The sequence below is a fragment of the Prionailurus bengalensis genome, chromosome B4 (assembly GCF_016509475.1).
Source record: "Prionailurus bengalensis isolate Pbe53 chromosome B4, Fcat_Pben_1.1_paternal_pri, whole genome shotgun sequence".
Classification (NCBI taxonomy): Eukaryota; Metazoa; Chordata; class Mammalia; order Carnivora; family Felidae; genus Prionailurus; species Prionailurus bengalensis.
This window is the reverse complement of record NC_057358.1, coordinates 68,256,369-68,269,678: the sequence shown is the minus strand read 5'-3', so window position 1 is coordinate 68,269,678 and position 13,310 is coordinate 68,256,369. Positions and strand designations below refer to the sequence as shown.

The 13,310-nt window shown below is 35.0% G+C and overlaps 1 protein-coding gene across 4 annotated transcripts in view; it reads right to left on the bottom strand.

The window, feature by feature from the left end:
* CNTN1 (contactin 1) overlaps positions 1-13,310 on the bottom strand; it is a 365,959-nt gene that overhangs the window by 172,423 nt on the left and 180,226 nt on the right. For all 4 annotated transcript variants that reach the window (XM_043563335.1, XM_043563337.1, XM_043563336.1 and 1 more), the window contains 2 exons: positions 2,957-3,086; positions 1,535-1,567 (listed from right to left, as the gene is read on the bottom strand). In XM_043563335.1, coding sequence (XP_043419270.1) covers positions 1,535-1,567; positions 2,957-3,017 — 94 coding nt within the window. In that variant the 5' untranslated portion in view covers positions 3,018-3,086. The remainder of the gene's footprint in view (positions 1-1,534; positions 1,568-2,956; positions 3,087-13,310) is intronic.

Here is a 13,310-nt window from a genome sequence, read left to right as displayed (position 1 = left end):
CTAGCCTCCGGAAGTGTGAGACAATACATTTCTATTGTTATAAGCCACCCAAGTTGAGTTACTTTATTACAGCAGTCCTAAGCAAGTAATATATGTATTATAATTACATACATAGTATAAATACTTATTACTTAAAGTTAACAATAACCACTGAACTTTTATGAACTAACCTTTCCCAAATTTATTTGACAATGAAGTCCTTTTTAATGTAATTCCTACTAAGATACTGTAGAACAAGTGTTTTCTGAAATGCTTGGAGAAACACTGACTTGACACAGCCCATATTTCCCTAACTCTGTGTTGTTTTTGTTCCACATCATTTATTTGGAATTAGCTCAATTTCTAACTTTTGAAATACTTCAAGATTCCCTAATGTACTACCCCCATCTTTAAATATTCCTTTTTTCTTCAAGGAAAATCTTTTAAAATGCTCATTATATTTTTCTTATAATTTCGTTGTGTACTTACTTATTTCCTAGTATACAGTAAGGTTGTTGAAGTCAAGAAACATATCTTACTGATCTTTATATAATGTACATGCAGTGATTCCTAACTCACAAGGTGGGAACAGAAATGGCTTTGGTGGAATTCATGCTAAGACTTTCCCATAACCCTCATGGCAACCTACAAATGAAAGTTCTTCTGACCCACTCTAGCATGAATATTGTTGATTTGGCATGCAAGTTGTAGCACTGTTTGCTCAGTGCCTCTTTCTAATTTTTTCATTCTCCTACCACTATGCAGTAGCTTTTATAAGCTACGAGTCTTAGTGTGTTCACTGAGCACCTATCATGTAAGATCACTATGCTAGAATCTATCACCACATTCTTTTTTAGTCTTTACAAGAACCATGTGATTTTTATACATGGGAAAGTCAAAGCTCATAGAAGTTCAATAATTTGCACAAGATCACAATCTCTAGTGAATACCAGGTTGAATATGCAAATCCAAGTTGGTCTTACTCTAGATTCTGTCTTCTCCAGTATACCACTGCCTCTATTCCTGGCCAGAAATGTTCAGTGCTTGAAGTACAATCTAAATTAGCAGAATCACTAGTTATACTTAATAAATTATAAACAATAAACTCTGCACCATCTTTGGGGTCCTAACTAAACTGTATCTTAAGGTTCCAATGTCATTAACTTTAACAAGTTAAAGAACTTGCTGAGAGTTCTTTTTCTCTCAACAAAGCAAGAGGATTTCAAAAGTAAGTTAGGTGTTTACAATATTTAAAATATTGCTTCAAAACTTCATGGCATTAAATTGTTACAAAGCATTAGGAAAAACTAAAGGCCACCTAGAATGTATTTTCAATCTGCTATAATAATCTAAGAGCATATTTGTTTGTGGTGTATCCATTCATTCATTTTGGCAATCAAACAAGTTGTTTTATGACCCCAGATAAACTATCTTATAGAATCTCCAAGTTATCTAACATTTATTTGCCATTAAGTTTATAGATTTAATTGCTTAGAGATAAAATATGGTTCGTTTGGAAAAGTTATTTAAAAAATTTATTCTTTTATCAACTTACCTCCATGACCATATCTTCTGTACCATGTAAACTCTAAAAATAAAAGAAAAAGCAATTTTAATCCCAAAGCAACTTTTCAAGCTGTGGTTTGAAACATTACTCAAGTAACTGATACTAGTTAATAAAATGACATTACTGGCCATTTCTTATTATGGTTGATGTATCTTCACATGTTAGCAACTATTTGTTTCATCTCTTTGCATTTGATAGTTGCATTAAAATTTGTGGTCAATAGAATTAGGACAAATTTTCAGTACTAATAAGTTTATTCCTTCATTTTATTCATACAAATAAGACTTAGCCAAAATAATCCTACCACAAAATTTTATTATATTTGTATAATATGTATATAAATATGCATGTAATCGTGTGTGTGTGTGTGTGTGTGTGTGTGATTCCTGTCATTATAGCAACGTCATTAAAATTCTCAAGCACTGATGGAATTATTATATTTTATGGATTCTGAAGTCATCATAATAAAAACTAGTCCCCAAAATAAAATAGCATTTTTACTTCCTTAATAATAAACAAAGAGTACAGTAGGATGTCTAGCAGGTTCATCATTAAAACAAAAATGGGGACTGATAAATGAAAAATAATTTCCACCTAAGTCTTACACTCAATAATAACCAAACAAGTATTTACTGAGTTAAGGCAATGAAATGAAGGTATTAGAAAAATGGATTGTTAGAAAACATGTTGCTTTCAGATAAAAATATAATGCCCCTCTCCTTGTAGGAAATATTTCTGAATCCTTTGTAGTTGTCTTTGAAAGACAGAGGTATAGTATCTCTCCTAAAACTACAGCACTTTCAAAACTGCTTTGTTGTTTTTAATGTCCTTGAACACACTGTAGATTATTTTAAAATTGTTTTTCACAACACCAGCCAGTAATAGGAATTGAATATTAAGTTACAAATCAATTCATTAAAAACAAAAGTAACAAATGCTTAAAGCCCATTACTCTAATTATTTTACTACCTTTTACTTTTATTTATGCAATTGAGGTTACTTAAGGTACTGTATCCTTACGGTGAAAATACTATATAATGGTGAGCTATTGTATATCTTTTCCAATGGCACATAAAATTATGTCAATTTGTCAAGACTGGGTATAGCAGTAATATTTAGTCCCCAGCCATTGATAAATGTTACGCAGCAGGGACACTTTTCTCTCCCAGAGATCCACATTTTAAACATTAAGCAGCACACTACTACATAAGATTGATTTAATCTTGTGACATTTTAATTGAAAATAAAAAGGAAAATAGGGTCGGCTTTAATATGTATTAATTTACTTGTCTGACACAGATGTCAAAAAATATGAATACTAACTTCATGCACCAGATTTAATAAGGTGAATACACACATACTGATTACATTGACATAATTCATGGAGAATATGCAAAGGATATTTCTTACCTGATAAGCAGGTTGTAAAAGATATTATCACAAGGTGAGTGACCAGCAACCACATTTTCATCTTAGGTGCAGAAGTTAGTTTTGATTTTTCAAAAAAGCTTTAGCTTTATGACAGTTGGATAGTAAACACCTACATCCAAAACAGAAGAGAAAGAAAAGAGAAGGAAAGGAAAGAAAAAGATAGGATGGGGGAAAAAAGGGAAAGTGAATGTTCATCATTTGAGGTCAACAATATTATCAATTCTATTTTATTTTAGCTTTCTTGTTTATAGAATAAGTTTTAGTTTATTTAAATACATTTGTTAGCACCATGTTGTATGAAATCAGTGCACTTGGTATCAGAGGGGTTATCAGCTGCCTCCCAGTCTTAACACTGTACAAACATGAGCAAATCACTCAATTTTAACTATAACCATTGAGCATAACAGTACTTTTCCTATAAATAGCACAGTAGTAAACATTTTGATATTGACCAATTTAATTGAAGATCAAATTTAAGCGAAGGGCTGGTAGGAAGATTCAATTAAAGATATGTCTGTATACGAGCTTTGGAAATTCATAGACATTATACAAAAGTGATATGTTAGGATTACCTGTTTGGTGGCTTGTGGAACATTTTTTGCCAGTAATGCTAATTTCCAAATACTGTGTGGAATGTGTTGATTAATGGAATGTGTTGATTAATAACACACTCATCCATCATCCTCTCCTTTATTATTCATTCAAAAAAAAAAAGGCAAAGTAAAACTTATGTGTCAGCAAGGGAGAATCTAAGTTTTGTGGGGCCAAATCTTTAAAAGTTGGAAAGCTGTATTTAAGAACAAGACGACAAAAATTACTAATGTAAAGTAAACCACAGAACTATGCAGTAGTCTAATTAAAATACCTTGCTTTTATAAATTTTGCAAAAACTTAGGATCATGTGAAACACTGGGGAGGACCCATCCAAGAGGTGCTGGGGATACCCTGGTGAAGGCTGTACACCACAACTTAAGCTTATTTAGCTTTGTGCCAAATCCATCTCTGTGAGTAAGCATATAGATAGAGGAATCAGAAAAGACTTAGTTGGCTTGCCCATAAGAAGCTCACAATTCAGTGGGCACACAGATGTGTACAAAAATCAGTGTGATGGAACAGTTGTTTGGACCTAAATGCTATTAAACTTGAAAACACGTTAATTACTTTAATTAAAAGCATCGTAAAATACATTATGGTGAGAATGGATCTGACTGTGGCAGCGAGAGCATCACGGTGGAGGTATTACACTCTTAGATTTGAGTCATTGGGTGACATCAGAACCCAAGCAATTCTTTCTGCTCTCCTTGAGAGCTCTCTCCTGGAGAGCAACATGGTTCAGGGCACTAAAAAGAGACCCTTCAGTTGGGATACAACAGTAATTCCAACTTCGGAAGATATTAAATCACGTTCTCAAACAATGTATAATAACGTTGGAAACTCTCAGGACCTAGAGTTGAATGTAAAATCTAAATTAAGACAGAGCCTGAAAACAATACTGAAAAGAAAATATCTAATGTTATGATGTTCAATATAGAAATATATTTAAACATTTTCTTTTTTTTCTAATATATGAAATTTATTGACAAATTAGTTTCCATACAACACCCAGTGCTCATCCCAAAAGGTGCCCTCCTCAATACCCATCACCCACCCTCCCCTCCCTCCCACCCCCCATCAACCCTCAGTTTGTTCTCAGTTTTTAACAGTCTCTTATGCTTTGGCTCTCTCCCACTCTAACCTCTTTTTTTTTTTTCCTTCCCCTCGTGGCAATGAGAAAAAATGAAATATGGCCTTTTGTAGCAACGTGGATGGAACTGGAGAGTGTGATGCTAAGTGAAATAAACATTTTCTTAAGTAGCAAAACCAAAATGGTACTAATTGCTTACATCATAAAGACATGTAAAAAAAACCCATAGGATTCTACTTATTTTTTTCAGTTGTGATGAATTTTAAGATCATATTTAGCACCACCCCCCACCACCACCCCCACCCTGATCTGCCAGAATTCTAGCATTTCCAGAGACAGGTAAAAATATTTATTGGTACTACATGGACCAGGATAAACCCATATTTCTCTTTTGGTATGTAGATTATTCTGCACTGAAAAATCAATCAAGAATCAATTATTTCAAGAAAAAGTTGAGGTGAATTCTCAACTTTTAGAGAAACATAAAAACAGAAAATACAGTGGAAATGGGTCAAATTAGCATCAGGAAATGTTTAAAATATACTTGCTTAAGTACAAATATCAACAGTTAATTTTGAAATGCCAGGATCAATTTATAACCAATTTCTTTCTCTTGGATGTAGGTGAGAAAGTGAGAACTACAAGTTTGTATAAATTGTACTTTCTGGACTTTTATTTTAATTTTATTTCTTTTACTAAGCAGAGAGAAAAAGAGAATATTCCTTCAGGAATCGGGGAAATCAATTAAATGATCTATGGAAAGATTTCTAGCTATTCATTTCTATGATGTACAGTATCATTAGTATTTAAAGATAGACCTAAATGAAATTATTGAAACCTGTACACATTGCTTACATCTTGCAAAGCTTGTCTAAAAAATTTACATTTGAGCATTTTCTTGATCTGCTTGATCAAGATCTTATTTCTTCTCACAGAGTTATGTACACTAATCAGGATGAATTCTCTTCATGAAAAGGAAGGTAGGGGCGTCTGGCTACCTTAGTTGGTCAAGCATGAGAGTCTTCATCTCAGGGTCATGAGTTCAAGCCCCATGCTGGGCATGGAGCTCACTTTAAAAACAAAAAGAAATGAAAAGAAAAGAAAGGAAAAGAAAAGAAAAGAGAGAAGAAAAGAAGAAAGAAAAGGAATGTAGAAAAGGCAAACAGATAAACTATGCCAAAACTGTTGTGTCAATCACTTCTTTTTTTGTAAATATTAACTTAGATAATATACTGCAAAAATTTTACAGATTATAAAGCATTACACTTTAATGTGGTGGTAATTATTGTTTTTTAACTAGTTCTAATTTACCTATTAATAAACTATTATGATTTGCGAACTCTTAATAATTCTCACAGATATTCAACTTTAAGAGCCAGGGATGGTGCAGCAGTTTGGTATTGAGGGTAGAGGAACCAGCACTGACCAGACAGAAAAAGAATCAGGTGAATCGAGGCAAAGAATGAAGAACAATTTCTGTGAAAGTTTTCATGAGGTTTATAATTCAGATGAAGTATGTCAGCGAGATTTTGGTCTATTTATCTCATTAACTTTAAAAGTAGTCTCGGAAAGGAGAGCTGGTCTAAAGGAGGATTAGCTGTGCCCACACAGAGCAAGTGATTTCAGAAAATTGGAGGTAAAATACATAAGAATTTTCTAGCTCTGGAAAATCATTTGACATTGCCTTCTTATATAACCACCACACTATGTGGGAAACTATGGCAAGGCAGAGTCAAAACAGAACAAGGGGAATTCAGCCAGATCTTGCTGGAATTTTGGCTCACCCAGTTTTTATGATAAAAATATATTTTATTTGCCATATAACTAGAATCTCAAAAGAAACATGAATTCAATCTCAGATGTTTCAAAAATTCAGAAAGTCCCCATATAACTTTGGGTGGACATATTAATATAAACTGATTAAATTAAATTATGATTTAGGTCCATTAAATTTGTCTCTTTAGAAAGGGATGAATAGGAGCATGTATCCTGTGTAATTAGAACTCATCTCATCTCCTGCCACATGTGGATATCGTACTGTCCAGGGAAGTCACCAACTAAGAGCTTTCCTCACTTCCTCTGTCAGAAAATGTTAATCAAAACTTGCTGTAAAACGAAAGCTGATGTCATTAATCAATTTTTAAAACCAGAGTGGGGTTTTCTCAGTTATTCAAAACTGCTACAGTAGGATCACCTGGGTGGCTCAGATGGTCGTGTCCTATTTCAGCTCACGTCATGATCTCACGGTTCGTGAGTTCGAGCCCTGCATTGGGCTCTGTGCTGACAGCTCAGCATGTGGAGCCTGCTTTGGATTCTGTGTCTCCCTCTCGGTCTCTGACCCTCCCCCCATTAATGTTCTGTTTCTCAGAAATGAATGTTTAAAAAAATGAAAAACTGCTGAAGATTTATCTATATGAGTGCCTATGTTCTAACAAAAACACATTACCCTTATTATATTTTCCCAAAATTAATTATGCTATAGATTTGGCTATTAGAACTGGGCCATAATTCAAGTCTAATGGTTGAATACGCCAAACATATAAGATTTTGTGGTTGTTTGTTTTTCTTTTAAAAGTTACTACAAGTGCTCAGTTGGTTAAGTGTGCAACTCTTGATTTCGGTTCAGGTCATGGTTTGTGAGTTCAAGCCCTGTATTGGGTGTCATGGAGTCTGCTTGGGATTCTCTCTCTCACTTTCTGTCTGCCCCTCTCCCACTTATGCACATGCTCACTTTCTCTCTCTCTCTCTCTTTCACACTTTCTCTCCCAACAAATAAATTAAATTTTTTTTTCAGTTAGTGATAAATTACTAATGTACTAAATAATGAATTTCATGATTTTTTGTAATAGAATCTTCATCTTGGCAAAGTTTTCACAAACAGCACATTGTACAAAGAACCTGGGTACCTGTTATGAAAAGTTTCCCCATTAATGACAAGGTCTTGTTGCTTTTTTTTTTATTGTGGTAAAATACACATAACTTCCATTAAGTTACACAACCAACACCACCATCTATCACCGTAACTCTTTACATCTTTCAAGACTGTAACTCTGTACCGATTATACAATAATCCCCCAAGACCTCCTCCTCTAAGACCCTGACACCCAACAGTCCTCTTGATTTTTTTTACCTCCCCTTTCCCACACCCCAGCATCTGTAGCGTCCATTCTACTCTCTGTTGCTATGAGTTCACCTTTTCTCACCCATTCTTTAGCTTGTAGCTTGTGACAAGTTACTCAATCTCCAACCCTCGTTTTCCTCATATGTAAAATGGAAAGAATGACTATTTCATAAGACTGTTGTAAGAGTTACATAACATTGTACATGTGAAATATTTATGATGAAAGTGTTTAATAAATATTAACTTATTATTCTACCAGGCCATAGACCCACCAGGTTAGGGAACATGATTCTTATTCATTGTTGCTTTTATAATGCCTGGCACATAGAAGTCTCTCCATATACATTTAATGAATAAATGAAGGAATGAATGGACCATTCCGTAACTATTCCAAAGCACTTGCCGTAAACAAAGTGAAATTTAACTTTAATTGCTTAAAATGAGGGTAGGATGATGAAAAATAGTAACAAGGAATGTCTCCTAGGCAAACCATAAGAGACACTTAAATACAGAGAACAAACTGAGGATTGATGGTGGGGGGATGGGGGGGTAGGAAGGAGGGAAAAACAGTTATGGGCATCAAGGAGAGCATTTGTTGGGATGAGCACTGGGTCTTGTAAGTAAATGATTAATCATGGGAATCTACTCCTGAAGCTAAGATCACACTGTATACACTGTATGTTAGCTAACTTGACGATAAATTATATATATACTTAAAAAAAAAAAGGACTGTCTCCTATTAGAGCTCTTTTCTCTGTTAGGGATTATTGTTGCTTATAAACAGAGTCTAGAAGAGGGTATTCTAACTAGCAATATTTAAAGCATTTTTAATATGTACTTTATTAAGTGTTGGAAGTCTCTGTCTTCCGATATGAATATGCACATTCTAGTCAGAAGGAAAAGTTTTTCATTATTTTGAGCCTCTCTGTGTCATACCACATTATCTTTTCCTTCACTCCAAAATATTGCCTATTTCAATAGGACAGTGAGTCATCAGCCTGACAACATGTAATTTATTTCATTTAATGAGTTTCTTGCTGTTCAAATATAAGAGCAGCCTTCACATCTTGTTCACACATTTGTTTTCTGCTAGTGATTTGTTCCATTGTGTTACCAGTTATCTTATTATTTGTGACTCTCTGATCACATCCGCTCAGCAGTGCTGCAGAGGAGAGAGGCAGTGAGGATGGGCCCATTTCTGCTAACTCAGAAGAGGCCGCTCTTCTTACTTCGCTCTGGAGGACATACCATCCAGTAATTCAATTTACAGCTCGCTCCCCAGCCCCCACAGGCCCGAACACATTGCAGCAAATGAAGCGACGGAGGAAGAAAACAAACAACTCTGACAAAGATGTGTCACTTATGGGAGCAGACATTTTACTTCCCCAAAGCTGAAAATACATAACGACCAAAAGCAGAAACCAGGGATGCATTCCTGTGCCCAAGGCAGCGCTGTGCACCCGGAACTTGCTCGCTTTCAGAGCCCTGTGGCCTCTCTACTCTACTCGGGAGATGCCTCCCAGCCAGTCCTGCAGATGCAGCATCCCCCAAACCATCACAGATCTCTAGGTGTCTAGTGACTGCTGGAGCCCAGGGAATTCAACTTCTTTTCCACTTCTTTTCTCCAGCATCCTTCACTAAATCTCTCAGTCACATTAAAACAAAAACACATTACAATGAGACAACACAAGGCGGCATGTTTCTCCCTTCCGTCCTTTTCCTTCTTTTTTCCTACACTTGTCTTTCCCCCTACCTCTCCCTTTCTATGTTAGACAATGCAAGAGTTCTCCTTTGAGAAATTTGGTCCATATCTAGATATTCATTTTTCTGCCGGACAGACACCATCTAGCTCTTTTGTTTAGTTCTGGCTTAGGCTAACACACATAAGCTATTTAAAAGCTTCAGCGATACATTAGTGGTGAGCATTTGGGCACTAACAATTATTTGAAAATTATTTAGTTTTGCTATAGAATCAAAGGATGTTTCATTAAGGCCAAAACAACTAATATTTCATTGCACTGATGGTTATATAATCATTTACATTGGTAGAGAACAAGATCTTAGGAGTATTGATAAATGATACATGTAATCAAATGGTCACATCTCTATTTTAGAAAGAAAAAAGAGATTTGTGGGAATATCAGGAGTCTATCCTGATCTATTCTTAACACAGCTCATGAAAGGCCATGTTAAAAATATTTACTTATGGTGCTCGTTGTTCTGCTCTGGTTCAGAAAAACATTTGCTATAAAGTACTATTTCTAGAAAATAGTAAGAGGAAGCTTATTGGAGTTGAACACAGATTAGTCTAGGTGAAAATATTCCAATGTCTTCTACTCTACATTTTAATTTTTTTAATGTTTTTATTTATTTTTGAGAGAGAGAGAGCACTCAATCAGGAGAGGGGCAGAGAGAGAGAGAGGGATACAGACACAGAATTGGAAGCAGGCTCCAGGCTCTGACGTGGGTCTCGAACCCGTGAGCTGTGAGATCATGACCTGAGCTGAAGTCGGATGCTTAACAGACTGAGCCACCCAGGTGCCCCCCTACTCTACATTTTAAAAGCAGAGGACATTTTATCCTGAAATTTATCATTCTGAAATTCTGCCTCTGCTGTACAAGTCATTTAATCTTCCCAAGGGGTCATCACCCAGTCTGTAAGTGGAAATCCAAGTTCCTTCTTCACAGGATTATTGTGAGTACTAATGTATGTATGTGTGTGTATGCAAGTAAAAGCCCTACAACATAAGTACATAATAAAAGTAAATATTAAAGTGGAGTAAGTTAAATTTCCCAGAAATAAAATTAGTTTTTGATCTTAGAAAAAGGGCTACCCCTTTAGAGAGGGGATATTATATATTTAAATGTTAAGTCCATTAAACATCTTCATATTGGGGCACATGGGTGGCTCAGTCAGTTAAGCATCTGGCTTTGGCTCAGGTCATGATCTTGCAGTTCGTGAGTTCGAGCCCATATTGGGCTCTGTGCTGACAGCTTAGAGCATGGAACCTGCTTCGGATTCTGTGTCTGCCTCTTTCTCTGCCCCTCCACTGCTCACACTGTCTCTCTCTCTCTCAAAAATAATTATTAAAAAAAATCTTCATATCAATATTCTAATTTTCAGATTATGAAATGTAATTTAAACATAGGTAACACATCTCCCTCTAGCTGAATAATTGCATATTTCAGATGTTCTTCTCCAGTCTCACACTGACTTCTTTAAACTCTATCATCAAATTATTATTACCTCAGTTCACTAGTTTTTCTGCAGTCATTAACAATATTTTAGCAGCTTACTGCTATGATCAAATATACTTAGTAAAAGTTTCTGAAGAACTTGCTGTCTAAGCCAAAGAATAATAGCACAGACTCGAGAAAAACACCCCATTTTCTGAAACTGATTATAAACAGTATCCTTTTTCAGAACAGGGTCATACATTGTTCAACTAGTAGGTAGAGCATAATATTCTTTAGATTGCAATCTTCTTAGTCCTTGAAACAGTCCACCACTTGACTGTGTATGAAATATATGTAAAGACTGAAGTGATACAATATATTTTAAAACATTTCAATAAATATGACATCATCAGATTGTGAAGTATGTCTTAGGGGCTGCTGAAGAAAAAAATATCTGAAGGCATTTTGAAGATGTGTATATTAATTGAGTACTGACAGTATAGCTTGCATTTAACAGAACAATTGACTCCTCACATTTTTAGATTTTATGATTAATTATCCATTTATTTTTAAAATTATGTAAGACATGCAGAGGAATTTAAAAATAGTAGAACCCCTGTTTGTGATATTTATAGCACATATATTTTCATAGGCAAATTTAAGCTAATGATGTCATATAAGACTAATGATGCAGTCATGCTTATCACTGAGACAATTTCAGGAAACCATCACTTTCAGGTAGTAAACAGAAAGTCCTACATATATTTTGTCCCACATTTTAGGAGTGTGTGTATGCGTGGTTGGGTAGCTCTTGACATTTGAGAAAATGCAGAAGGGTCCTGCTGATTGCAAACTAATCCCCCAACATGACATACTGTCAATTGTGCCCGTTATTTTGCTTGAAATTACAAAAGTGAGATGCTATTGGAAAATGGAAACAGTAATCATGAGCAAATCAGACAACATGATTTCGTAAGTAATTCCATAAATTACCAGTTCAGTCAATGAACAAGGGAGGAGCTATTTCATCAAGAAAGATTTAAAACTCAAACGTATATTTATGAATTCCACTCAACCTCTTTCCTATCAGTCTATCAATATGGCTCACTTTGTTATTCAAGGGCAAACACATGTTTTACTCTACTTTGAATACAGTGCTACATTTGGCAAACAACTGTTACTAAATTAAAAAAAAAGAAGAGAGGAATATCAAGTGAGAGGTGAAACACAGCAGGTAGGTTTTAGGACGAGTTAGGAAGGATACTGGGAAGCAGAACTGATTCTTCCTGTGTTATAAAGAATAGTGGAAGCAACTGAATGGAGCCAATGAGTAGGAGTGTTGACAGTAACAAGGTCACCTCAGCTACTGAGAACCATAAAGGAGCAATACCAAGGATTGGTGCTAAAAATTTTACAAATCATTAATCTATATATCATCTCCTCTGACACTACCAAATGTCTAAGATTTTGAGAGACGAACAGTTATCAAGATCATGTGGATTGCCCAAAGATACACAGAGCCAGCATGTGACTCCTTCTATTCTAGAAAGATTTAAAACCTTTACTCTTTATTGTTTATTTTTTGAAAGATACTTAGAATTTATCCTAGCTCTAGATTGCAAAAAAAAAGGGTTTTTTTTTTTGTATATTCATGATCAACATATTTTTCAAAATGCTAAGATGGTACTTCCCAAAGCATGGTCTACGGGCCAGCTACCTTAACAGTATTTGGATGTACTTGTTAATAAAATAGATTTCTGAAAAACTCCCAAGAATAATTACAGTCTCTGTGGGAATAACCCAGGTATCTACTTTTTAATCAAGCTTCCCAGGTAATTTGTAGGCATACTACAAAAACTATAGTTCAAAAACTACTGTATTGTAGTAAGTGTATTAAGTGAAAGTCAAAATATTTCCAACACTCACAGACAACAATCAAATGTGTTCTGAATTCATTAGACCACATCTTTAAGCGGTGCACACTAAATATCAGAAGATAACTAACATTTAACATTCAATAACTCATCTCTTAAAATTATGTCTGCACTGTTACTTTGTTGTGGCTTTTGGTCTGGGTGAGAATTGAATATCCTGTATGTCTACATCTGATTTACTTTACCACATCATAATGAATAAGGCATTTTGACATGTTGCTTTGACTAATACCTAGAAGTTGTCTTACTATTAAATGAGACTTGTGGGACTATAATGACATGACTGAAACGTACTATTAACTTCTCTTGCAGTCCAACAGCCGTTCAAACGGATCTGAGATAGCTGGACTACATCAAAGTAATGTGTTTCATGATACCTTCCTTGTGAATCATATCTAACAATCCAAAACAGGATTG